This window comes from Delphinus delphis, chromosome 15 (genome assembly GCF_949987515.2).
Source record: "Delphinus delphis chromosome 15, mDelDel1.2, whole genome shotgun sequence".
Lineage (NCBI taxonomy): Eukaryota > Metazoa > Chordata > Mammalia > Artiodactyla > Delphinidae > Delphinus > Delphinus delphis.
The window spans coordinates 21,891,950-21,919,421 of record NC_082697.1 but is presented as its reverse complement, the minus strand read 5'-3'; the positions used below and the strand labels follow the sequence as shown (position 1 = coordinate 21,919,421).

The window sequence follows — 27,472 nt, the reverse complement described above, 5'->3', positions numbered from 1 at the left end:
GGAGCGTCACTTCCGGGACCGAGGTTGCAAGGAACCACTTCCGGGGGCGCGGTGCGGCGGCGCTGGAGGTGAGTACGGTGACGCCGTGGCCGGTCCCGGGCTTCAGGGCGGGGTAGAGTCGCAGATGCTGAGGTACGGAGAGGGGCTTAAGCTCGGGCGCCGCAGGCGGCGCTGTTCTGCCGGCCCGGGGGCCACTCCGTGCGCGGCGAAAATAACTTCCTGGGTCGCTCTTTCGGAAGTTACTTGGGAGGGGAGTTTGAGTCCCAGGGGGGCAGAGAGCCTGTCTTGCTGTCCCTCAGTGCTTTAGTTCTGAGCAGGGCCAGAACCCGGTGCTCCTCACAGTTGTGACTTGGCCTTTCTTCCCACTGACGGAGCTTTAGGAGGAGCCAGAGTCTTGGAGTCAGTCTGGCTGGGGTTTGACCCCTGAGTGTACCCCTATTGCTATGTAACCGTGGGCGAGCTCTGGTTGCCTCTCTGGTACTCAGTTTCCTCCTCTGTAAAATGGGCGCATAGGGTTAATCTGAGGATTAAATGAGTTGGTGAATGCAAGGCGCTTAGTAAATGCACAGTGCGTGTTCGCTGATTTATTGCTTTTTAAGGGAAGTGGGAAATGAGTATGTGAAACCTCACTTTTTAAGTGGTGGCAACAAATTCGGATTTAATAATTACATTTTGTAGGACATCTGCCCACCAGCTTCAGCCTACTGGCTGCCAGTTTTGACTGCTCTAGGAGATGGCTTGTCTTTTCATAGGACAAAATTCTAACCCAGTTTTGAGCAGTTTTGGGGAATTTGTTGTAATGGGGCGGGTCTGGGTATACAGCCCATGGCTGTAAGGCAGTAATTCCTGACACTGATTTTCTGTACCCCAGTCTGTTTCCTTTGAATTCTCAGGACAGAATTTTTTTTTTTTTTTTTGTGGTACGCGGGCCTCTTACTATTGTGGCCTCTCCTGTTGCGGAGCACAGGCTCCGGACGCACAGGCTCAGCGGCCATGGCTCACGGGCCCAGCCGCTCCACGGCATGTGGGATCTTCCTGGACCGGGGCACGAACCCGTGTCCCCTGCATCGGCAGGCGGACTCTCAACCACTGCGCCACCAGGGAAGCCCCAGGACAGAATTTTTGAATCACTTCATTAGAAGCCAGTGATCCCCTACCAACATCCTTGGAATCTGTTTCTTTAAATCTAAGAGAAGACTTAGTTTCTATTTGCTAAGTCTGGACAGCTATACATGTCTCAGGGGTTATTTATTTATTTTGAAATAGTGACTGTTTTTTCTAATAAACTTTTTATTTGAGAACTATTTTATTTATTTATTATTTATTTATTTTTATTTTTTGGGGGGGCTGTGTTGAGGGTACGTGTGGGCTTTCTCTAGTTGCGGCGAGTGGGGGCTACTCTTCTTTGTGGTGCGCGGGCATCTCATTGCGGTGGCTTCTCTTGTTGTGGAGCTCGGGCTCTAGGCCCGCGGGCTTAGTTGCTCCGCGGCATGTGGGATCTTCCCGGACCAGGGCTCGAACCTATGTTCCCTGCGTTGGCAGGCGGATTCTTAACCTCTGTGCCACCAGGGAAGTCCCGAGAACAATTTTAGATTTACAAAATTATTGTGAAGATGCTGCAGTGAGTTCCCATATATCTCCCACACAGTTGTCCCTATTATTAACATTTTACATTAGTATAATACTTTTGTCACAATTAATGAACTGATATCAGTAAATTATTATTAACTAAAGTCAATGGGCTCTTCAGATTTGCTCAGTTTTCTCCTAATGTCCTTTGTCTGTTCCAGGATCCCACATTACATTTAGTCGTGTCTCCTTGGGCTTCTAGGACTGTGATAGTTCCTCAGACTTATCTCGTTTAGATAAACTTGACAGTTTTGAGTATTACTGGTCAGATACCTTGTAAAATGACCCTCAGCTGGGATTTGTTTGGTGTTTTTCTTATGATGAGATTGGAGTTACAGGTTTGGGGGAGGAAGACCACAGAGGTAAAGTGCCATTCTCATCATATCACATCAAGGGTATATACTTTCAATATAAGTTACCACAGTTGATGTTAACCCAGATCACTAGCTTGAGGTAGTCAAGTTCTTCCCCTGTAAAGTTACTCCCCTTCCCCCACTTTTCCATATTGTACTCTTGGAAGGAAGTCATTATGCACAACCCATGCTTAAGGAGTGTGGAATTATACATCATACTTTAAGACAGATTATCTACATAAATTGTTTGAAATTCTCCATGGGAAATTTGTGTATTTATTAAATCATTTATATCAGTATAGTCTTGGATATTTCTTTTCATACTTTGGGTTATAATCCAGCACTACTTAATTTATTTTGTTGTCCAAATTGTTCTGGCTTTGGCGATTGGGAGCTCTTTGAAGTGGCTTCTATATCCCTTTGACATACCCCGATCAATGTGTTTTGGGTTTTTTTGAACACTTTCTTACTTTCTGTTACAGGTTTATCTTGTGTATTTCCTGCTTCAGTCCTAGAGTTAACCATTTCTCCCAGGAGCCCTGGTTCCTTTTATTGGAGAATGGTATCAGACACCAAGATCTGGGTGCTAGGTGTGCTCATTGCTACTGGTATGCCCTGTTTCTGGGCTCTGTCAGCAAAAGAGCAAGAGATGTATGTGTGTAGACTAATCTCCCTCTTCTTCTCCTCTCCCTCTCTACATATATATATATATATATATATATATATATATATATATACACACACACACACACACACACACACATTTATATATATAAATATGTAGCCTTCTGTATCTATATTAATCTAAATATGAGTTTATACTGATGTCTGCAACACTCTTCCATTTCACATGGATCATTCTAGCCTCCTCTGTCTTAACTGTAACCTTCTACTCCAACTGTAACAAACCTAGCTCCCACCATCTACCATCCATTTACTTAATTGTTCAATTCCAGTGTACATGTATAGTTGTTTTAGAATTGGTAACCTATATCCCATGTGGGAAACAACTTTATTAACTAGAGTACAGTGACATATACAGTTCCTTTTGCCTTTAGTCTTACAAACTCCATCCATTTCCAAAGTTACTGAGGTCAGCACCTGATTCCCCCTACCCCTTCAGTGAAATCGCTTCATCCATTTCTAATACATTTAGATTCAGAATGTCACATTCTGCATTCCATCCTGGATACTTAAATGATTTTTTTTTTAATTCATGTACATTAAAGTTTACTCTTTGTGCTGTAAAGTTTGCTGGGTCTTAGTTGCAGCACACAGGCTGTTCGTTGTGGTGTACAGGCTTCTCTAGTTGAGGGCGCAGGCTTCTCTAGTTGTGGCGCGCAGGCTTAGTTGCCCTGCGACATGTGGGATCTTAGTTCCCCGACCAGGGATCGAACCCGCGTCCCCTGCATTGGAAGGCAGATTCTTAACCACTGGACCCCAGGGAAGTCCAGTTCTATGGGTTTTGACAAATGCTTAATGTCTTGTATTCACCATTACAGTAGCATACAGAATAGTTTCACCTTCAGGTCTTATTTTTAATTTCTCTCTTTCAGATTTCATCTCAGAAATCTTGTTGGCCCTCTCTTCAAAATATATCTACAACCTGAGAATTTACCGCCTCTACTGCTACCTGGTGCAAGTGTGTCTTTTTGACTATTATATAGTAGCCTCTTATCTGGTTTCCCTATTTCCACTCTTGCCCCTCTACATTCTGTTCTCAACACAGCAGCCACAGGGACCATTTAAAAATGAGTCAGATCGTGTCATTTCTTTGCCAAGAACCTTCCAGTGGCTCCCCTTTGACCCAGCGTTCTACTGATCCTACACAGCTGCTCACTCTACTCTCTTCTCCTTGGTCATAAAGTTCATTCCTGCCTCAGGACCTTATCCTTTGCTGTTTCTTCACCTTGGGGTACCTAACAGGAATTGAATTGACTTGTTCTTTCACTTTTTTCTTGCCTCTGCTGAAATGACACCTTCTCAGAGAGGCCTTTCCCTGACTGCCTCATATAAAATAGCACCCCTTATCTCCCTATTTATATTTCTGATAATACTGCTGCCATTACATATCTATATGTGTGTGTTTGAGTGCCTCCGATTGGATGAAAACTCCATGGCAGGACCTAGAATGATGCTCAGTAAATATGTGTCCAGTGAATGAATGCTTCAGACCACTGGTATCTGGCATTCACAGATGAGCCTCAAGGGGTCTGATAACCTTATGAAATTATTTGCCATGTTTGAGAATAAATGGCTCTGTACTTTTTATGAAATTCTGGTGAGGGTATGAGTTTCCCCCCATGTGTAAAAACCTTTGCTCTTAAGCAAGTCTGGAGCATCACAGGGTTAGAGACCTAGCGGGATGTTCAGCGTTGCCCTGACTCACTGGTAGAGCCTAAGCAAGCAGCGTGCCTCTCTGCTCCCCCTCCTCCTTGTTAAAGGAGGCTGTTGGTTGGGGCATCTGCTCTTACTTTAAAGGTGGGAAACAACCATAGGTTTCATCAGTTACCAAATATCTGAGTCAGGCCCTGGAAGAAACTCAAGATGGACCCTGGGTCCCTGCTGTCCAGGAGCTTATAGTGGAGCAAGTAAAAACATTAGACTGTGTCGTACTTCTCAAACAATAAGAAATACATTTTGAATTTTGACCCAGAACATCCTTGCTTGGATGTAGATGGATATAACTAGTTAAAAAAAAAAAAGCTTCAGGACACAATACTCACCCTTACTGATATGATATTTTCTATTGTCATTTACTTAATTAATTAAAGTACTGGTTAATAAAATTAAAGAGGAAAAAATGTCAGCTGCAGCCCCCTTAATGGTTTCCATGGCTCACAAATTGGCCACAGCCTGCAGTTTGAAAACCATTGACCACCAGCTAAGTTTCAGTCGTACCCACCAGCCAGTTTGAATCCTAACTTTGCCACTTCTCAGCCAAGTAATCCCAGGGTAGGCCATGTAACCTCTCCCAAGCCTCGGTTTCCTCATCCTCATTAGTAATACCCACCTCCCAGAGTGGTTGTGAAATGAATGAGATGCTGACTGTAAAGTGCCGTGCACATCTGGCAAATGATTTGCTTACCGCTACTGCTGTGACAGTGTCGGGGGTGGGGTGGGAGGAGCAAAGCCTGTCAAGGAGTCTGAGGGATAAGAGCCTCCTTGTTGGGAGCTGAAGGATGAGTAGGACTCTTGTGACTTCAGTATTCAGGAAAGGAAAACCCAGAAATCCTGGCAGGCAGACTGGGAAGTAAAGCATAGGGGTACAGAGAAAATTAGACAGGAGTTCTAAAGCAGACACAAGATGTATAGAGCATTTTATGTTTTCCAGAACTTTATTACAACCACCCTCTGGTTGTACCTGTGCTGTCCAATGTGGGAGTCTTCTAGCCACATGCAACTATTTATAAATAAAGTAAAATGAAAATGAAAAATTCAGTTCCTTAAGCCTCATTTAAGTGCTTAATAGCCACATGGGGCTGGTGGCTACCATATTGGAGAACATTTCCATCATTGCAGAAAGTTCTCTTGGGCAGCATTTCATTAGACCCTATAAAAGCCTTGTGAGAGGAGTAGATAGGCATGGATTTTTCTTTTAGATTGTATTCAGTTTTTTCAATGATATTCCCCCCACAATTAAAACTTATGAGCCCTTCACTTTAACAGCAGCTATTTACATTTTCTTATGGCCTCTTCTGATCTTTAGCCAGTGAGATCATAGTTTATACATGGCTGCAAGTCAGTGTTTATGTAATTATTTTCTTTTTTCATTTAATATAATTTTGCAAAGATTTTTCTGCTGACCTGATACACCACATATGTACTTGCCATTTTAGCCAACAGGGAATATCCCGTGATGTATCATAATTGGGTTAACTGCTTCTTTATTGTTGGACACTTTAGTTCCTTCCTGCTTTTCAGTATTATGAATAGCACTGCCATGAACTTTTTTTGTACCTGAAGCCTTTTTCTTCTTTTGAATTGTTTCCTTACTGTAGATTCTAGGAAGTGAGTTATTCAGTCAAAGGATATAATCACTTTTATGGCTCTTGTTATATTGCCTAATTGCCATTAAAAAAAAAAAGCCTAAATGCATTATAGCTTTGAATAGATATTATTGTTGTTGTTTGGCTCCTGAGAACATCAAGTCTGTAGGAGGTCAAGAGATTGGCCCAAAGTGTAGCTAATTGCTGATAGAAGCAGGGTTTGTGCCCCCCCCCGCACTGTTGGCCCCATGTTTTTATTGTACTACAAATATTCTTAACAATGTTGCTGTGAGTAACACTAATAAATCTAAGTATTGATAAGCCCACTCGGCTTGTTACAGCCTTAAATGTAAAGTTTAGGGCCAAGGGCATTTTAAAAAAGTATGTATTTATGAGGTGCAACTGTGAAGAAATGAGAGAACTCTTTTATACCTTGCTATTCACATGGTGTAAGGATATAGTGTCCTGTCTGGGCTGTACGTTTCCTCCAGTAAAGCTGTTCTTGCAACAGCCTTGGAATTCACTTCAGGGCCAGTTTCTGAGCCACCGCAAACAATCTGCCTAGGGTCTGAGCGTCATAACCTTGTATTTGACCAAAAATGGTATTCCTGGGCTTGAGGCTCCACCTGATTCACCACACTTGGATCCAGATGCTGTTGGGTTCCTTCCAGAAATCACATCCTTCCTGGGAGGATGAAGATCTGCCAGCTCTGAGGATTTTGTGGGGGGGGGGGGGAAGTGAGCCTCAGGCTTTGAAAGCCATTCACAAAGGAGACAGAAGTGGTGGGAAACAGTGGCCACCTTGTCAGCTCGGGCACATCACCTTCCTAAGTGACTAGGTTGAAAGGTAGACAAATGCGCATTTGCACAAACCCCAGTCTGTTCACTTGGAAGGTTGTTTCTGTCATCCTTTAGTCACTCCTCTGTCATGTTGGGAAAATGTTGCAAAGCAGTGAAGCCGCAGAGCCAAAGTGAAGGAAGGTTTTAGGATAGTCTCTTAACCCAGAGCCATCCATAGGAATATAACGCAGGCCGTGTGTGTAATTTAAAACTTTCTAGTAGCCACATTTAGAAAGTAAAAAGAAACAGGTACAATTTGTGTGTGTGCGTGGTAAAATATCCATAACATAAAATTTACCATTTTAACCATTTTTAAGTGTACAGTGTGTGTAACCATCAGCACTGTTTCCAGAACTTTTTCATTATTCCAGACTGAAACTCTGTACTCATTAAACAATGACTCCCTATTGCCCCTCCTCCATCCCCTGTAACCTATATTCTAGTTTCTGTCTCTACGAATTTACCAATTCTAGGTACCTAATGAGTGGGATCATACAATACTTGTCCTTTTCTGTCAGGCTTATTTCATTTAGCATGTTTTCAAGGTTCATCCATATAGCATGTATCAGAATTTCATTCATTTTAGTAGCTGAATGTCCTTTGTCCTTTGTCTATACCACATTTTGTTTATCCATTCATCTGTTGATAGACTCTTGGTTGTTTCCATCTTCTGGCTATTGTGAATAGTGTAGCTGTGAACATTGGTGTACAAGTATATGAGTCCATGCTTTCAGTTCTGTTGGGCATATACCTAGGGGTGGAATTGCTGGATCATATGGTAATTCTACGTTTAACTTTTTTAGAAATTGCCAAACTGTTTTCCAGTATGTCTTTTCACTCTTTTGATAGTGCCCTTTGATGCACAAAAGTTTTTAATTCTGACGAAGTCCAATTTATTTTTTCTTTTGTTGCCTGTGGTTTGGTGTCACATCTAAGAAGTCATTGCCAAATTCAATGTCGTGAAGACTTCTCCTATATTTTCTTCTATAAGTTTAATAGTTTTAGCTCTTTAGTTCTTTGATCCATTTTGAGTTAATTTTTGTATACGGTGTAAGATAAGGGTTCAGTTCATTCTTTTGCATGTGGATATCCAATTTTCCCAGCACTATTTCTTGACAAGACTATCCTTCCCCATTGGATGGTCTTGGCACCCTTGTTCAGAAATCAGTTGACTATATATGTGGGGATTTACTTCTGGGCTCTTCATTCCGTTCCATTGGCCTAGATCCTTATGCCAGTATCACACTGTTTTGATTATTGTAGCTTTATACTAAGTTTTGAAATCAGAAAATGAATCCTCCAGCTTAGTTCTTTTTCAGCATCAGATGAAATTAATAATTTATTTAACCCAGTATATTATTTCAACATGCAGTTAGTATAAAACACTGTTAATGAGATATTTTATTGATATGTTCTTTTTTAAAAAATTAATTTATTTTTATTTTTATTTATTTTTGGCTGCATTGGGTCTTTGTTGCCATGCACGGGCTTTCTGTATTTGCGGCGAGCAGGGGCTACTCTTCATTGCACTGCACAGGCTTCTCATTGCGATGGCTTCTCTTTTTGCAGAGCATGGGCTCTAGGCGTGTGGGCTTCAGTAGTTGTGGCATGCGGCTCTAGAGTGCAGGCTCAGTAGTTGTGGCACACGGGCTTAGTTGCTCCATGGCATGTGGGATCTTCCCGGTCCAGGGCTCGAATCCGTTCCCTTGCATTGTCAGGCGGCTTCTTAACCACTGTGCCACCAGGGAAGCCCTATTGATACATTCTTATGTTTATACTACCTTCTAAATTGAGTGTGGACCTAACTGAGCAGCCATCTCAGTTTGGACTAGCTGTGTTTCAACTCTCCATAGCCACATGGGGCTCAGGGCCACCATACTGGACAGCTCAGATTTAGTGGAAAGTTGCCTTGTGGCACAGATCTCTGAAAACACAAAGGGCTTTGGAGTCAGGTGGGCCTGGTGCCCAAGTAAGTTTTCCCCTTTCTCATTGGGCTGGGCCAAAGGAAGCCACTCGTGGGTGCTGTGGTAGAGGGGGAGCAGTTCAGTCCTACCAGGGTAGGAGGAGGGCAGTAAGAAAGACATGCTGGGGAGCGGGGGCACGAGCTCAGCCTTGGAGGTAGAGTAGGGGCTTTGCCAAGCAGTCGTAATGGGAAAGGGCATTCTTGGCAGAGTGTGCCACTTGGGTAGAGGCCCAGGATTTGAAAGAGCTCAGTGCTCTTGGAGAATTACAGGCAGGCCTTTCAGCTCGACCAGGGTATTAGGAGTGGGAGACTGTGGTGAAGTGAGAGACTAGACAGGTGGGTTGAGACCGGACCTGCTACCACTGCCCCTGTTGTCCATGTCCCGAGCATCTCTTATTTGGGTTACTGGTAGTAGCTCCCTCACTGGTCTCCCTATGTCCACTCTGTACCCCCCCACCCCGTTTAAAATGTAAATCAGGGAATTCCCTGGTGGTCCAGTGGTTAGGACTCTGCTTCCACTGCCAGGGGCCTGGGTTCAGTCCCTGGTCGGGGAACTAAGATCCCACAAGCCATGTGGTGTGGCCAAAAAAAAAAGTGTAAATCAGATTATGTCACTTTTTTGCCCAAAACCCTTCTGTGGCTTTACATTTTGCTCAATCAAATCAGGAGTGTTAGGGTCCTACAAGGTCAGTCGCCCCTCCTTCTGATTTCACCTTCTACTCTCCCTCCTGTACGCCCCTCTGACCATTTTGGACTCATATCCCTGCCCTGAGGCCTCTACACTTGCTTTTCTCTCTGCCTGGAATATGCTTCCCTGAGATTCTCCACTGGCTCAGTCTCATACTTCCTATCTCTGTCACTTCATTCCTGTCTCTTCTTCAGAGAGGCCCTTCCTGTCACCCTATACAAAGTAAAATGATGCCCTTCTGAAGCTTTTTTCAAAACAGTTATCACTAGATGGCATGTCCTATCTGGATGTGTTCTTTGTCCGCCTCTGCCCCGAGAGAGCAGGGATTTGTCTGTTTTACTCTTCAGTGCTTGGTGTTCAATAAGTATTTGTTGAATGAATGACTGGATGTATAAATGAACAAATAAATAAAACCTGAAACAGAGCAGGCCTTCAGCAAATGTATGTTGATTTGAGATTTTTGTTGAAATGTTTGCATTTATTTATTTATCTCCTGTAACTTCATTTTTGGAAAAATTTCAAACATACAAAAAAGTTGAAAGAATGGTCCAATGACTCTCCATGTTAACATTTCATCGCAGTTGCTTTATATATTCTTGCATGTATGTGGGTGTGTTGGTGGAAGTGAAACCATTTAAACGTCAGTTGTAGAAACATGACATTAACTCTTTGCATTTAGAAGTTGGCTCTGGAGAGCGGTGAATCGGAGGGGACCTCAGGCAGCAGGCAGCTGGGGCCATGGCCTCCGACCTGGACTTCTCCCCTCCCGAGGTGCCTGAACCCACATTCCTGGAGAACCTGCTGCGATATGGACTCTTCCTGGGGGCCATCTTCCAGCTCATCTGTGTACTGGCCATCATTGTACCCATTCCCAAGTCCCACGAGGCGGTGAGTCCTTCCCTGTGAGCCTCCTCTCCTCAGACTGGGTTCTAGGTACTGAAAATAGATATCACAGCAATGAAGGCTAGCAGGGATTATGCGGGGTTTTATTGATTTAGAGTGTCCCTAAATTCCCACCTGGTAGCATTGGGCCATATGGTTCATACCTTATTTGTTCACATGTGCGTTAAGCAGATTTTTATTTAGCACATACTTACTGTGTGTCAGACTCTGCTGAAAGATGTGGTGTGTGCCCTCAAGGAACTTCTAGTCTTTGGGAGAAGGGCAGATATGAAACAAATACACATGTTTCCCTGAGAAGTACAGAGTACTGTGAGGGTGTATAACAAGGGGGGAGGACCTAATCTTACACTGGGGCAGGGGCTGGGTTGTCCGCCCTCCCCCAAGGAGAGGGAACTGCATGTGTAAGGACCCGAGGAATGAAGGAATGGTCTAGGAACTGAATGCAGGTGACTGTGGCCAGAGCACAGAAAGGACACGATGAGAACAGCCAGAGGAGTGGCGGGTCCCCAGGGGTTTTAAGGAAGAGGGTGACACGATCAGATTGGCTTTCTTCTTGTTTTGACTCTTGTTCTATAGGTCTCTGTATTCTGTAGCTCTGTACCCTCCTTCCACCACCCCACTCCCAATTTTCTCACGACCTTGGTTTGCTGGAGAAAGCAGGTCATTGTCGTGTGCCACATCCACATCCAGGATTTGGCTGATTGCTTCTCTGTGGTGTCATTTGACATGTTCCCTTGTTCCGCATATCTCCTGTCAACAAGAAATTCAGTTTAGAGGCTTGATTCGATTCAGATCAAGTTATTTAGTGAGAGCACCTCATAGCTAGTGCTGTGTACTTCTTATTCCATGTCATCAATCAGCACTTGGTGTCTGGTTGTCACACAGAGATTCTAAGATACCTGGGTTCAGGTGATAATAGCTGATCCCTCTGTTATAAAATCTTCATTTTATAACTCTTTCACCTAAATGGTTTTAGCATCCACTGATCGTTGCTTAGATCCATTATTTCCTTTGGCCTTTATTAGCTGGAATTCTTCAATGAAGAAGACCTTTTCCTCATCCCTATATGGTTACTCTGAAATGCTGTTCGTAGTAAAAGGCAGGATAAATGCTTGGTTCTTTCCCTTTATTAGTGTTCAGAATAGTGAGTTTGGGCTCTAGCAACCTCCAATCTTGACCAATAAAGCTTTGATTTTCAGTGGGAACCCCATCAAGTTGTATGAAATATTGTCTACCAAGGAAACCCATTAGAGACTCATTGCCTAGGGTTTTATTGGGGACAGGTCACATAAGCACCCTCTGCCTAGCACAAACCAAAACTCAAGACTTCCAGCAAGAAAGCAGGATTTAGCATAAACCATATTGTTTCCACAAACAGGTTAGGCATAGTGAGCCATTCTTTTTTTTTAGATTTTTTTTTTTTTTGATGTGGACCATTTTTAAAGTCTTTATTGAATTTGTTACAGTTTTGCTTCTGTTTTATGTTTTGGTTTTTTGGCCACAAGGCATGTGGGATCTTAGCTCCCTGACCAGGGATCGAACCCACACCCCCTGCATTGGAAGGGGAAGTCTTAACCACTGGACTGCCGGGGAAGTCCCATAGTGAACCATTCTTATCAGTTCTGGGAATTGTGGGAACCACCCAAAATCCAGTTTCCCAGATGCCAGCCAAAGACCACCCTTGCAAGCTGGCTTTTCTACGGATAGCCATTTTCTTTTCTTTCTTTTTTTTTTTTTAATGTAAACTCTATTCTGCACATCTACAGCATACTTATTATAGTTTTCAAATAATTATGTGTTTTTTTCTCTACTAACAATAAGACTCAGAGTGAAATTTATGATTTCTTTGTGGTTCTTTTTGGGCCCCAAAATATGTCCCATAATTCAGGGTACTATGTTTAGTAAAGTCTTTTCTTCACATAAGTATACTCCCACCATCACATACATTAATTTGCCTCAATTTGTTTTTAATTTTTAGAGGTTTTTCTTTTTGATTTAATTTAAAAATTATATAAAACTTTTATATACAACATTTCCCAAAGTTAAAACTACATAACAGGATGGAGTCACAGAGGTTTCCTTTAATCTCAATATCTTCCACCCTTTTCCCTTTCTCCCTTGATAGGCAACCATTTTTATTTTGATTTATCCCTCCTTTGTTTCTTTTTTATTTATTTATTTATTTATTTATGGCTGTGTTGGGTCTTCGTTTCTGTGTGAGGGCTTTCTCTAGTTGAGGCAAGTGGGGGCCACTCCTTATAATGGTGGGCGGGCCTCTCACTATTGCGGCCTCTCTTGTTGAGGAGCACAGGCTCCAGACGCGCAGGCTCAGTAATTGTGGCTCATGGGGCCAGTTGCTCCGCGGCATGTGGGATCCTCCCAGACCAGGGCTCGAACCCGTGTCCCCTGCATTGGCAGGCAGACTCCCAACCACTGCGCCACCAGGGAAGCCCCCTCCTTTGTTTCTTTTTGAAGAAGTATGCAAATGGATATGTGTGCCTGATATTTATTTATTCATTTATTTTCTCCCTTTGATGCACAAAAGATAGCATCCTACTAAACACAGTTTTACATGTTTCTTTTTTTACTTAACAATATACAGTATATTCTAAAGATACCTATCTTGGAGATGACTATGGCCCAGAGATCCTGCTGGTGTAACTGGGAGGAACCCTGGCAAAGGGGCAAGCTTGGGGTGGGGATGGGGAAGGAGCATGCTGGGTTCAGTTTTAAACAGGTGCCTTTAAGATGTCCAGGTGATTCTGTCAAGTAGGTAGTTGCATCTGCCGGTCTGTATCAGGAGGAGGGTCTGTGCTGAGTGTTGATCAACATTTGAGAGTCAATAAGCTGTAATTAAAGCCATGAGAGAGGATGAGGTCTCTTAAAAGGGAATGTGGAATAAGATGGGGAGAGCCTTGAGGAGCTCCAGCATTCAGGGAACCAGCAGGGAGGAACAGCCAGCAAAGGTGGGGAAAACCTTGGTGAACATAGATAGGCACGTGGGCTCTGGATTGTTCTGTTCATCTGCATTTCTTATTTTGGGGTTTTGAGAAGGAGGTCGTGATTGGAGTTTTTCTGCCCACAATTGTATCACACTCTAAAGACGTAATCCTTGTGCCCTGTGGCTCTGTCCTCACAGATGCAGCGTGCTGCTGGGCATTATAAATAACAAACATTTTTATCGTCATTGGCCACTGATGAAGCCTGCCAAGAGTCCCGAGGGAAGGAGGTGGTGAATGTTCTTGTTTTACAGGCAGAGATGTAGTCAGAGGTGTGTGGCCTTACGGAGAGCCACAGCTCACCTCCTGTTGTATTCTTAACCCTTTGAGGCTAGCCATAGAGGCCCAGGTCCACTTATCAAACTTTCAGAAAAAGGGGTGCCCTATACTGATCTCTGAGGATTTTAGTGACATCTTAGGTCAAGGTCTTTCAAGGCAGGGGGTTGACAAAGGGCTCCACAGTATGCTTCCCCCCCTCCCCCCCCCCAGCCAACCCTGCCGTTTAGACATTTAGAGGTTAATTTTGGACAACAACCTCATCTTTTATAATTTTTTTATTATTACTTTTTTATTGAAGTATAGTTGATGTACAATATTATATAAGTTACAAGGGTACAACATAGTGATTCACAGTGTTTAGAGGTTATACTCCATTTATAGTTATTATAAAATATTGGCTATATTCCCTGTGTTGTACAATATATCCTTGTAGCTTATTTATTTTATACATAATAGTTTGTACTTCTTAATCCGCTACCCCTAACTTGCCCCTCCCTTCTTCCCTCTTCCTACTGGTAACTGCTAGTTTGTTCTCTATATCTGTGGGTCTGCTTCTTTTCTGTTATATTCACTAGTTTGTTTTATTTTTTAGATTCCATATATAAGTGATATCATATAGTATTTGCCTTTCTCTGTCTGACGTATTTCATTTAGCGAAATACCCTCCAGGTCTGTGCATGTTGTTGTGAATGGCAAAATTTCATTCTTTCTCATGGCTGAGTAGTATTCCATCATATATATTTTATATACCACATCGTTATCCATTCATCTATTGATGGACAGTTAGGTTGCTTCCATATGTTGGCAATTGTAAATAATACTGCTTTGAATACTGGGGTGCATGTATCTTTTCAAATTAATGTTTTTTTGGTTGGTTTTTTTTTGGATATATACCCAGGAGTGGCATTGCTGGGTTGTACGGTAGTACTGTTTTCATTTTCTTGAGAAAACCTCCATACTGTTTTCCACAGTGGCCAATTTACATTTCCATAAAGAGTGTACAAGTGTTCCCATTTTTCCATATCCTTGCCAACATTTGTCATTTGTGTCCTTTTTTTTTCTTCTTTGTGTGTGTGTTCTTTTTGATGATAGCCATTCTGACAGGTGTGAGGTGATATCTCATTGCAGTTTTTTTTTTTTTTTTGCGGTACGCGGGCCTCTCACTGTTTTTGGCCTCTCCCGTTGCGGAGCACAGGCTCTGGACACGCAGGCTCAGCGGCCATGGCTCACGGGCCCAGCCGCTCCGCGGCATGTGTGATCTTCCCGGACCAGGGCACAAACCCGTATCCCCTGCATCGGCAGGCGGACTCTCAACCACTGCGCCACCAGGAAAGCCCCTCATTGCGGTTTTGATTTGCATTTCTGTGATTAGTGATGTTGAACATCTTTTAATGTGTCTGTTAGCCATCTGCATGTCCTCTTTGGAAAAACGTGCCCATTTTTTAATCGGGTTCTTTATTTTGTTGATGTTGAGTTGTATGAGCTGTTTATATATTTTGGATATTAACCCCTTATTGGTTATATCATTTGCAAATATTTTCTCCCATTCAGTAGGTTGTCTTTTCATTTTGTTGATGGTTTCCTTTGCTGTGCAAAAGTTTTTAGGTTAATTAGGTCTCATTTGTTTATTTTTGCTTTTATTTCCTTTGCTTTAGGAGACAGATGTAAAAAAATATTGCTATAATTTATGTCAAAGAATGTTCTGTCTGTGTTTTCCTCTAGAAGTTTTACGGTTTCCAATGTTACATTTAGGTCTTTCAGCCATTTTTAGTTTATTTTTGTATATGGAGTTAGAGAATGCTCTAATTTCATTCTTTTACATGTAGCTGCCCAGTTTTCCCAGCAGCATTTATTGAAGAAATTGTCTTGTCTCCTGTATATATGCTTGCCTCCTTTGTCGTAAATTAATTGACAATAAGAGTGTGGGTATATTTCTAGGCTGTCTGTTCTGTTCCATTGATCTATGTGGCTCTTTTTGTGCCATTACCATACTGTGTTTTGTTGGGGGTTTTTTTGCGGTATGTGGGCCTCTCACTGTTGTGGCCTCTCCCATTGTGGAGCACAGGCTCTGGACGCGCAGGCTCAGCGGCCATGGCTCACGGGCCTAGCCGCTCCGCGGCATGTGGGATCTTCCCGGACCGGGGCATGAACCCATGTCCCCTGCATTGGCAGGCAGACTCTCAACCACTGCGCCACCAGGGAAGCCCCCATACTGTTTTGATTACTGCAATTTTGTAGTATAGTCTGAAGTCAGGGAGTGTGATTCCTCCAGCTCTGTTCTTTTTTCTCAAGATTGTTTTGGCTATTTGGGGTCTTTTGTGTTGCCGTGCAAGTTTTAAAATTATTTGTTCTAGTTCTGTGAAAAATGCCCTTGGTAGTTTGATTTCATTGATTCTGTAGATTGCCTTGGGTAATATGATCATTTTAACAATATTAATTCTTCCAATCCAAGAGCATGGGATATCTTTCCATCAGTTTCAGTCATCTTCCATCTCTTTTATCAGTGTCTTATAGTTTTCCAAGTACAGGTCTTTTACCTCCTTAGGTAGGTTTATTCTTAGATACTTTATTCTTTTTGATGTGATGGGAAATGGGATAACAATCCTTAATTTCTCTTTCTGATAGTTCATTGTTAGTGTATAGAAATACAACAGATTTCTGTGTATTAATTTTGTATCTGCAACTTTATCAGATTCATTGATGAGCTCTAGCAGTTTTCTGGTGGTGTCTTTAGGATTTTTCTATCTGTAGTATCATGTCATCTGCAAACAGTGACAGTTTTACTTCTTCTTTTCCAATGTGGATTCCTTTGATTTCTTTTTCTAGTCTGATTGCTGTGGCTAGGACTTCCAATACTGTGTTGGATAAAAGTGGCGAGAGTGGGCATCCTTGTCTTGTTCCTGATCTTAGAGGAAATGCTTTCAGCTTTTCACCGTTGAGTATGACATTAGCTGTGGGTTTGTCATATATGGCCTTTATGAGGTTGAGTTATGTTCCCTCTGTGCCTACTTTCTGGAGAGTTTTTTGTCATATATGGATGTTGAATTTTGTCAAAAGCTTTCTCTGCATCTATTGAGATGATCATATGGTTTTTCTCCTTCAATTTGTTAATATGGGTTATCACATTGATTGATTTGCAGATACTGAAAAATCCTTGCATCCCTGGGATAAATCCCACTTGATTGTGGTGTATGATGCTTTTAATGTATTGTTGGATTCGGTTTGCTAATATTTTGTTGAGGATATTTGCATCTATATTCATCAGTGATATAGGCCTGTAATTTTCTTTATTTGTGATATCTTTGTCTGGTTTTGGTATCAACAACCTCATCTTTTAAAATATAAGTGTGGTACAGACTATCTCATTTTCATTTATCTTGAAGTTCAGAGGAGTAAGGCTCACACAAGTGAATTGTCTTTGTAACTGAAGGTTACTGTATTACATTTTTTTGTTTTTGTTTCTGTTTTTGTTTGTTAGTTTTTCAATGGATCAGTAACAAAAAATATAGTACCATTAATTTAACTTGTTATTGATGCACGATGCCAGCAAATGGTCCTCAATTATTCAGAGATTCTACTGCCAGCTTTCCTCTGCATGCCCCCTTTTCTTACTCCCCGAACTATTAAATAAATGGAAAGGAAAAACAGTATTCTGTGTGTATAAACAGTCTTACAAAGAGAGAGTGAGTGCTAAGACTGTGCTTAGAGGTTGTGCTTAGCAGCAAGCTGGGATTTGGAATTTGGATGGGGAGGGAAAAAGAAAGGGATTTTAACTTGGGGCTGGGGAGCTCTTCTGGCAGAGGGGGACAGCTGTGGGGACTCTAGGCAGCCTTAGGGCAGGAGGGAGGTCCCTGAAAGTGGAAGGTGGCAAGGAGGTGGGAGGAGGTGGACCCAGAGAACAATCTTGCTCTCTGTCACTTCACTTAGGGCAAAATCACCCCTCTTGCTTAGCCTATAGAAGCAAGGTTTATTAGTGGCTTTTTGGGTCAGAAGATAATATTTTTGGCTCCAGATGATGGGAAAGGCTTTGAAAAGCAAAAGAATGTCTTTCCTGTTGTTCTAGTGAGCTGATTTTTTGCAACTAGTTTATGACTTCAGTATTTCAATACTTAGCAGATTATTTGAAAGCTCTTTTGGGGGTAATCAGGGAGGAAAAAAAGGAACACATAGAAATGCTTCCCACCCCACCCCCTTTCTTTTCCATAGTAGGAGCAAGAACTAATTCATAAAATTAAAACCAAAGTCCCTAGAATCCTAAGCCAAATGAGGACGTTTTCTCATTGACGCCTCATTAAACTAAAACCCGAGAAGAACATTTGTTTGAGCCTGATTGAGGCCTGGGCCACACTTAATCCAAGCATTTTCCTGTAGGCTAGGTTCTAAAATATAAGAAGGTAGATCCTTGTACTGTTTCTGTCTATTCCAGGATGCAGCTGTGTTTCATCTCTCATGCCCAGTCTGATTGTTTGTATGGTGGCCATGGTGGAAAGGATTCTGGGGCTGCTTCTAGGCTCCAGAGTAAAGAAATTATTCATTGATGTCTGCCTTGAGCAAGGGACTGGGGAGTGGTAGCGTGAATTGCCTGTCCTTGGGCTGGTGCATGTTTCTCTTATCTGGCTGCACCCACCTGGTGAATTTTCAAAGGCCTGGGCTGTACCTATAGAGATTCTGATTCAGTTGTTCCCTGAAGCCTTGGATCAGTGTTTTCTTAAAGTGCCCAGGTGATTCTGTTATGTAGCCACTGTTCTGGTCCTTAGACCGTTTCCCTGAAGCACAAACCAATTTGGGGAGGACAGGAGGTGTTCAGTTCTACATGTGTTAAGTTTGTAATAATAGCATGACATCCAAATGGGAAAGAAAGAGCCAGTGAGAATTTAGGGAGGGAGACCTGGGAATTATTTTAACCAACATAGTATTATTTCTTGAAACCCTAAGAATGAGTTGCTAAGCTTTTCAAGGGAAATGAAGATTCAGGGAAGGCCTGAACTTGGGGCATGCCCAACCTTGAGGTAGTTTCTGTGCAATGTAGAGGTACTGAAAAGATGTGGGTGCTCTCCCAGAGCAGGGATGCAACTGGGCCTCTGGAAGGAGTGGGCACCAGGGGCCCCATCACTCACTGTCTGCATCCCCTCTGCCTCCCCTTCTGTTCATCTCCTGTCTCTCACTTCTCTAGCCCTGCTTCCTCTGCTCACTGTCCCTGGGGTAAGATGAAACATGGCCACTAACAGCTCCCAAAGTTTCCATCTTTCAGCTGCAGCATCTGGCGGCTGCCTTTCTGCTTGGTCCCAGTTCCAAATTCCCTAGAGAAGGAACTGTAGCTGACCCAGCTTGGGACTGCTCTGGCCAGTGTGAGGGAGGGGAGCATCCTGTGGTGTGACCTCTAGGGGTGGAGGGGAAGGTCATTTCCCAAAGGAACAGGAGTGCTGTGCAGACAAAGCTGGGGGTCTCCATTCCTTTAGCTCTCTTGGAGGTGGGCAGACTAGTGGGCAGAGGGCTAGGAGACTGTGGTCTCCCTGAAAACCCCCGAGTGGTTCAAGGAGGGCACAGAGATTGGGCAGCAACGGCTGAGTGATGGAGGAAAGGCTGCTCAATGTGACAGTGATGCTGTATTCAGGCTGCTCTTCTTCAAAGTTTGGTTTCAGGAGAACTAAATTCTTACTAGGGAGTTCCCAGATCCCTAGGGCATCCCTAGGGCATCCCTAGATAAAGACTGCAGAAGTCTGTGAGCTCCCTGCAGTTGTGTGCAAAAATGTGATGTTTTCATGCTTAGGCATGTTTTCTGGGAGGATAGTCTATTGCTTTTCTCAAAGTGGACAGCAGCAATTTTAATGAGGTGGGAGCCAAATTCCAGGAGTGAAAGAAAGTAGTGAGGAAGTAAAGGTCGGGAGCCCTTCTACCCCTTCCCCACAGCCTGCCTGAGCTTCCTCCCAAGCCTCTTTTGTATCTTTTTCTGCCCAGAATGTTGATCCAGTCAACGCTAAGCAAGCGGGTGTTGACTTTTAGTGCAGTGACTCACGTAGCAGGTAGTATTAGTTCATCGGGCAATTAGTCGTTCCTAGTAGTTTAAATGCTGACTATTCTCATGTCTTCATATGTTTATGTCACATCTGCCCAGCCAGATGCCAGCCCCTGGGCAGGAACCTTCACTTCCACCCTGCCGTCTTTGCGTGATTGCCTCAGTCTCTTCTGTTGAAAGCTCAGAAACTGGGTTCCATCAGTTTCCTTAGAAAGAGACTGTTTTGGCTCTTAGAACTGGGAATTTCAAGGCACACCTGGGTTCAGAAGGTCGCAAGGTCTTCAGAGCTCGGTCTCTCCATCTCCTGGCTCTCTAGGAGTGTCGGGTTCATTCTGAGGCCCTTGCCACGTGTCAGGAGGATACAGCAGCCCCAGTCTGTGTCCTTATCGCTCATGATTTACAAGCAAGAGAAGCCATTTCTCTGCCTATGCTCACTTTCCAGATCTCATGGAAAGCCTCTGCTTGGCTCTGGCTTGGCCACATGTCTGTACTTTGCCCCATAGGTGGGAAGGGGCATTGGGTCCATTTCTGGCCAGACCACATTAAACTGGCCACTCCTGTGGTCACAGTGACTCAGAGTCCCCCAGAACCACATGGGACAGGGCATGGCCCCGATGGAGAGTGGGTGCTGGGCAGACAAAGACAGCTGATGCCCAGCACTGTGGCCCGGCAGAGGAGAGCTCACCAGAATTGATGGCAGGAGTGGTGGCTTTCTATGTGATGCCCACGTAGACTTCACTGTCAACCAGAAAGCCCTGCAGTGTTTGGAGCCCTGAAAGGGATGGAGCCTTCCCGGGGGCAGCGGGGCAGTGACCTAGATGTTCAGGGGGTCTTGATTTTAAACTAGACCCGATTGCCAGCGAAGGCTGCCATAGTAAATAATTAACTTGGGCAGGTGTACACCCATTCTCAACACCTCAGGAGACAGTCTCGCGGAACCAACTTTTCAGTTCTGCCCTGTTTTTTTTTTTTTTAAGCTTGGGAGGTGCTTGCAGTTGCATTGGGCGGCAGGGTGTTTTTTGCTTAACAAGCAGTTCTTGAGAGACTACTGTGCGGTGGGCAGGGCAAAGGTCTAAACATGGTCTCGAGATGTGTACCGGCTCATGGGAGAGATGGCGGAATACACATGGAGCCGCAGACCAGCCGGTGGGCAGGGCCTGCGGTAGTGCTGAATCGTGTCTGGAATGAGCTCCCTGGGCTGTTCTCTCTAATCACAGTTCTCCTCGCCTGCCAAGCGCATCCTGGACTCTGTCTCCGTTCGCCTTGTGGAACCCACATGGACGGCCTCCCCCGCTTGGTTTCAGCTAGTCCTGTCCTCCTCTCAAGGCCAGTGCTAGTCCCAGCCCCGCAAGGTCCCCCAGCCCCCACCCTGCCCAGGGCCTCGGGCAAGAGCGTGCAGCGGGAGGAGCCAGAGCTTCAGCACTGGGCGCCTCCCCCTCCCTGAGCCCGTGTCCCAAGCTGGTATAGGAGGGCATTCATGCCGAGCCCACGCCATTCTTGAGGATCAAGTGAGGCAAGGTGTGTGAGGCTACCTGAGCATAGCACAGTCGTCTTCTTTCCCTGGACCATTTTAGAGGAAAGAAGAGTTTCAGTCTGTGTAGAATGACATTTTGTCCTGATTTATTAGACTAAATACACACTGAGCTGTATAGTGGAAATCATAAAATTCTGTGTGCTTTCCCTGCTGGAGGAGATTTGATGCATTGAGGCACATATTCGATTATTTGAATCTGATGAATAGCAGCAATTTTCTGGCCTTGTAAGTGGCTGTGGAGCTGCTTCATTATTGATGAGGCCTGTGTCACAGAGAGCACCTCCGCAGACCCAGGAACCACCTGGTGGGCTGGGGAGTGGGGAGTGGTTTCTTTTACTCCCCAAAGTGAGATTGCTGAGGGAACTGAAAATTTGCTTCAGAGGAAGCGCGACTGAAAGGTGGGGCCGTAGTGTTCAGGGTCTGCCGTCTGCCTGGCTTGTACCAGCAGCGTGCATTTGAAGAGAAATTAAGTCAGCCATTTATTGAGTCATTCTTACCAGCTAAGAATTAGGAGCTACACCTCTGTGTGGCTAGGACCTCAGCATCCGAATCACGTGTGTTACCGCTGCCTTTGCTTCCCTGTCCCTTGGGGGGAAGGCGGATGTGCCCCACTGGGTTAGTTGGGATGTCTTGGTGAACCTCAGTTTCCTTGCCTGTAAAATGGGGCTCATGGAGATGGGCTTATCAGGGTTATGGGAGGCTGAGCAGCTGATGTTTGTGAAGCACCCACGTGGTGCAGATCATGTAGTGTGCATCCTTTTCTTCATCACCCTGCACTGCCCGGCACAGAGGCTGCATGCACTGGGCACAGATAGATCGGTGACAGGTGCTGAGCACCTGTGCAGAGCATGAAAGAGAACAGAGCATCTGGGAGATACTGGCTGGCCAGTAGCCCAGAAGTGACAGGGTGGGCTGCATGAGAGGGCATGCCCGGGGACAGGGCCAAGGCTGCAGTGGAATGGCTCTCGAGGCCACTCGGGGGTTCTTGGAATCTGATTTATACAAATAGGGACACCTGGAGGCTCTTGGAATCTGTCTTATACCAAGAGGGAACCAGCAGCACGTTTAAAGGAGAAAACAGACTGGTCAGGACGGTCGTCTTAGAAGAATAGGCTCTGAAAGCAGTGTGGTGGGTGGTGAGGAAAACCTTGGGAGGGGGAGGCAGGAGACTGGGGGCTCTGAACCGGCTCAGTAGTGTGTGTCCAGAGGGGGACTGGGCAGAGTTGAGAGCCGCATGGAAAGCAGAGTGGACCGGCCACGGGGACAGATCGGATGTGGAGGCACACAGGGAATGGCGAGAACTCAGAGATGGCTCGGCAGTGTCTAGCTTGGGTAACTGGGTGGGTGACGATGCCAGAAACTGAGCTGGGGGAGAGAGGAGGAGGTCTGGGTTGAGGAGGAGACAGATAATGTGCTCAGATGACTCAGTGACTGTACTCTGTCCACGCGCCCACAGAGAGCTGCTGTCAACTGTAGGAGCAAAGCCTGACTCGAGGAGTGCTAACCCACTTCCCTGACTCCTGCCACAAGCAAGGGGGTTCTGAATGACCCATCGGCAGGATCCGGAACAAACTGTTATTGTCATTCCACAGTCACCTGTGCTTCTAGGCGCTGCTAACTAGGGAGAAAGTAGATGTCACAGTTAACTCTAATTCTTGGTTGCCATCAGCGCCGAGGTCCCTAGGAAACCCAGGAGAGGCTATACCATACAGCCACTGAGAGCTTAGGTTCATCCTGGCCCTGCCGCTCGCCAGCTGAGACCTTAGGCAGGTCACATAACCTCTCTGAGTGTCTCTTCTTTCGTCTATCAAATGGGGCTCGTTATGGCCCTTTGTGAGGCAAAAATAAGATATATCCAGGCCTCAGAACACAGGGCCTGGCATGTTGTAAATAATACTAGCAGCTGTTGTGGCTGTTATTATTAGTATTCTTATTGGTGGCTATATCTAGCCATGCTTTAGGATATGAATATTGGGTTCGAAATCTGCTTGTGTCCTCTCTACTTATGGGAAGAGTGAGGCTTAGTCTAAAGTGCTACATCTTCATGATGATGAACAGCAGTGAGGCTCCCATGCTTATGGGAGATCTTGTGTTTTCTTTCATTTCATTCGTTCATTCAGGAACAATTGAAGCTGTCCAAGGACTTGTAGGGGAGACCATCATGAGCACATGTAGCTTAGTGCTAAATGAGTGGCATTGTAAGGTTCCTGGGTGCCTGGGGCGTTGGGGTGGAGGAGGGGATGCACCTGCTGGAGGAAGAGGAGCAGAGGAGGAAGGCTAGACAGTGAGTAGCAGCCCTTGGGCTGGCCCAAACCATGGGGAAAGGTTTACTGGGTGGCCAAGGAAAGGAGGGTGCTCCTCTTGTTTAGGGGTGAGCAGCAGAAGCCCTGGGGCCTGGCCCAGTGTGAGGGGTGGAGGAGAGCTCAGGGGAGGCTGGAGAGGTGGTCTCCTTAAGCTGCCATCCCAGAAGCAGGACATGAGACTGTGGGTGATGGAAGCCACTGGAAAGTGTAAGGTGGGGGGATCTGCATTTTAGAAAAATTCTTTTGGCAGGTGCACAAGGCATGGCATAGAGAGAGCAGGGAGGCTGGTTGGCAGTGGGGGAACTGAAGTAGGGCCTTTGATGCTCAAGAGAGTGGCCAGGTCAAGGTGGAGGAGGTCTAATCAGCAGGACTTGGTGACTGATTGGACGGAGGGGAGGAGGGGGAGGGTGGGGTTGCCAGGACCCTGGTTGCTATGACCATGGGTGGGGAGGAGGGCCAGGCCAGATGGAGATGGGGCCATGCTCTGTCTGGGACAGTTGAGTTGTAGGTGCCTGGGAGGTGCCACTCCAGTCATCTGACAGACAGCTGGGTCAGGAGAGAGGTCTGGGAGGTGACAGAAAGGATGAGGTGAATGAGAGAAGATCTGTGGCGTAAGGGAAGTAAGGGAAGCACTGGGGACACAGCTGCGTGTCCTCATCTCTGGATTCTGAACTGGCCCCACTGAAACCAGAGGAGGCGCCCAGCTTGAGCTCAGAGGGGTGCTCCATCCCTGGAGATCCTGGTGGGCCTCGGCAAGTTCCCTGTGCATAAACGCTTTGTCTAATCAGGCCCTGTTTGCCCAGGGCATGCAGGGACTGACTGGTTTCCACTGGCCACACAGGTACTGCGCTGGGGATGGTTTCCAGCTCCCAAAGTCTGCAAAGGCATTGTGCCCTGTGGGGTTTGCCTTAAACAGTAGCCTTCCTGCTGGGCTCTGCAGCCATCAGCCTGTGCACTTGACACACTGGCTCCTCTGAGGTTTTGTTTTGTTTGTTTGTTTTTCTAATGGGCTAACTTTTTACTTTTCTTTCTTTCTTTTTTTTTTTTTGCCAAGTTACAAAAACAGTATCAGCACAAGGGGACAGGCTGGGGAAGTCCAGAGCGCAATCAGAGACCTGGCCAGGGGAGGGGCCGGTCCCCTGGTTATCTTGGGAAGATCCCCCATGGGTGCCTGGGACTGGGCTGGGCCTTTACACCTGGTGTCTCAGCTGGCAGGCAGGCAAAGTGGAGAGCAGACAATGATGGCCGGTAAGAGGGAGGTGACAGACCTTTGGACTGGGCCTTAGGTAGGGACCGCCCCGCCACAGCCATGGTCCTGCCTCTTCTGTCTGACGGAGACTCGAGGCTGGGGCCAGGGGCTGACGGTGAGCAGGGAAGGACAGAGGGTAAGGCAAGCTGGCAGCTCGGAGCTGGCCAGTTAAACACGAAGAAATACTTTTCTAGAAACAGCGTGCTCCCTCCTCGTATTCTTAGTGTGCTATTTGTTTTCCCATTTTTAATAAAAGAACACAAGTACCGAAAACATTTCCTTACTATTAGTGCTGGGGACAGTGGGGGTGGGGGTCAGGGCACCTGAATAAAGGGGCAGCCACTGCTCAGCCCGTTTCTTCCATGAGGGGGTTCAGGGCCAGTGTCACTGGATGTTTAAAGTTTTCAAGGAAAGCAAGGACTCCAGATCGAATGGGAAATCTCCCAGTTGGCTCAAATTCTTAAAAATAAACACTGCAGGCCAAGTGAAGTCTGCCTGTGGGCCGGACGAGGCCTATGGACTGTGGTTTGTGTTCTCTGGGCTTGATGGGACTCTGTTAACATCCTGTCTGGCTGTGGCACAGTGTGATTTATCACCCAGGGAGGAGGGGACACCCGACGGGACTGAGGCCACTCCAGAGTCTCCTGTGACATGAGCCTGTGAGACTGTGACAGGCCGAGTCCCTTCCCCAGAGTCCACTTTCTTTATCAGCTCAGTGAAGGCCAGGGCTGGCTCTGTGGTTTTGAACCTTTTTTCAGCAGCAGAACCTTTGTTTAAACCAAATCTTACAGGGAACAAATCACAATGTACATGACAGATAAAAACCAGGGCTGTCCCAGATGTAGGGAGGGTCTGGAGTTCTGCCCTGAGGCTGCCCTCTCCCCTTTCCCACAGGGCACCTCTGCCAGGCGCCGCAGAACTCTGTGTGGTGGCCGCCCTTCCACCCTTCCCTGCCCCAGCATCTGTGCTTGAATGGGCGGAGGAGAGTAGCAGGGCCAGCAGGAGAGCAAGCCACAGTAGGTCTGCCCAGAGCCGGCTCCCCGCCCGCATTCTGCCCAGTCCCTGCCCACCATGGCCCGCCGGCCGCAGGGTGCATTTGCACTTACTGGGGGCTTTCCATGCATTTTTGCCTCCTCACATCAGCCCTCCAAGTTGCGCACCACTGTTTCCACATCACAGGTGGGTAAGCCAAGACTTAGAAAGGGGAAGGGCGTTGCCCACAAGGTCACTTGACTGGAGCTGGGGGAGCCTCGATTCCCCCAGGACTGTGAGACTCCAAAGGCTGCCTCCTCCCCTCGGGCCTCCTCCCTTATCCTTCACCTGCTCCCCGGGGACAGTCCCAAAACATGTGGCTCCTGGGGCCTGGCAGTGACGGTTTCCATCCCTTGTGTCTCTGTGGCACGCTTCCGTTTGCAAAGTCCCCTCAGACATGATCTCATTTTGCTGGTGTCAGGCTTGATTTGTCTAAGCAGGACTCTCCTTTCTGTCACCACACAGGAGGCAGAACCATCTGAGCCCCGAAGTGCGGAGGTGACGAGGAAGCCCAAGGCCACTGCTCCTTCTGCAAACAAGAGACCCAAGAAGGAGGCCAAGAAGAAGCGGTAGAAGAGGCGGCCTGTGGAGCCCGGTGGGCGGGCAAGGGCCTTGGGGGCAGCCCTCCCGGGGCTCAACGTTCTGTTCCCTCAGTTTATCCCGGGCTCAGGGTCTGAGGTGGCTGGGATGCCCTCTGACCACAGAGATCTGGACAGTCACGATAGTTCCCAGGGCCCGGTGGGCAGACCACCACTTCCTCTTTCTTCTGCTTCCATGATGGTTTAGGGCCAAGGGGACTAAAACACCCTGTGAGCAGAGACTGTCTTGGAAGTCTCTTCAGAAATTGGGTCAGCTCACAGAGTTGCATTTTCCTACTGAATCCTCGTGTCCTGCCTTTAGTCACCCACGTTGTAGATCTACACTGCATTTTCGAGTCATTATCTGATGCTGACAAGCCCCGCCCATCTCCCATTATCTGTGCCCCGCAGATCAGATCTGCTAATCCGTCACCTTTGTCTCTGCTTGTGCAGATGGAGCTGGGCCAGCCCTCCCCTGTTTGTTTAGGTCAAGGCGCCAAAGCCACTGCAGTGCTAGGGGTCCCACTAGTACAACAGCCAGGCCTGAAAGATGCCTGGAGTGAGAGCCAGTGGAAGACCCAGCCAGGGTGATGCCCCATCCTCCTCCAGCGCATGGAAGGGATTTGGCTGAATGAGCGTGTTTTCTTGGGCCCAGACTTCCTGAGCATGTGAAATGGGGGAGGGCTTGTCAATCTCAGACCACCCTCTTTTCAGCCCATCATAGCACATTCAACGTGCACCTTTTGGCTTCTGTCTGTGCCCCCTCCCACACCCCCAGTTCTTTCAGGCCCTGACCGGTGAGGAAAAGTCATTTGGGGAAGTAAACGTTAATAAACGGCCCCACACGCTGAGCTGCCTGTGTGTCGCCTGTGCTGATGGGGAGCGCTGGTCCCTCCCCTGCGGGGTGCGGGAAGGGTGCACCCCCAGAGAAGCGGGACAACGGGGCCGGGGATGGCCGGAGCGGGGTCCGTCTGGTCAGAGCAGCTCCGGGACGAATTTTAGGAAGGGTCCAGCCAACTGCTTCGTGTGGCCCTTAGTCACTGGAAATGCGGTGAACGTCCGTGCGTGTGTCAGAGTTTCCACCGGGGCCGGGCCCCTCTCAGTCCCTGGTTCCCGC

The 27,472-nt window shown here is 46.3% G+C and overlaps 1 protein-coding gene across 5 annotated transcripts; it reads left to right on the top strand.

The window, feature by feature from the left end:
* The first annotated feature begins 27 nt into the window (after positions 1 to 27).
* MANBAL (mannosidase beta like) lies at positions 28 to 27,226 on the top strand. 5 transcript variants are annotated; one of them, XM_060032724.1, is made up of 4 exons: positions 43 to 68; positions 3,539 to 3,624; positions 10,142 to 10,350; positions 26,243 to 27,226. In XM_060032724.1, exons 3-4 carry the CDS (start codon positions 10,201 to 10,203, stop codon positions 26,348 to 26,350), a joined length of 258 nt encoding a protein of 85 aa, XP_059888707.1. In that variant the 5' UTR covers positions 43 to 68; positions 3,539 to 3,624; positions 10,142 to 10,200; the 3' UTR covers positions 26,351 to 27,226. The 5 variants fall into 5 exon arrangements, with proteins under 5 accessions (XP_059888710.1, XP_059888707.1, XP_059888709.1 ...); XM_060032725.1 differs by lacking the exon at positions 43 to 68 and adding an exon at positions 114 to 132; XM_060032727.1 differs by lacking the exon at positions 3,539 to 3,624 and having other exon boundaries at positions 28 to 68.
* The last annotated feature ends 246 nt before the right edge of the window (positions 27,227 to 27,472 follow it).

Bases quoted from the DNA above. Each gene is read 5' to 3' on its own strand.
- MANBAL (XM_060032727.1), top strand. From the start codon at position 10,201: ATGGCCTCCGACCTGGACTTCTCCCCTCCCGAGGTGCCTGAACCCACA. The intron at 10,351-26,242 runs GTGAGTCCTTCC...GTCACCACACAG, and splicing joins TTCCCAAGTCCCACGAGGCG to GAGGCAGAACCATCTGAGCC.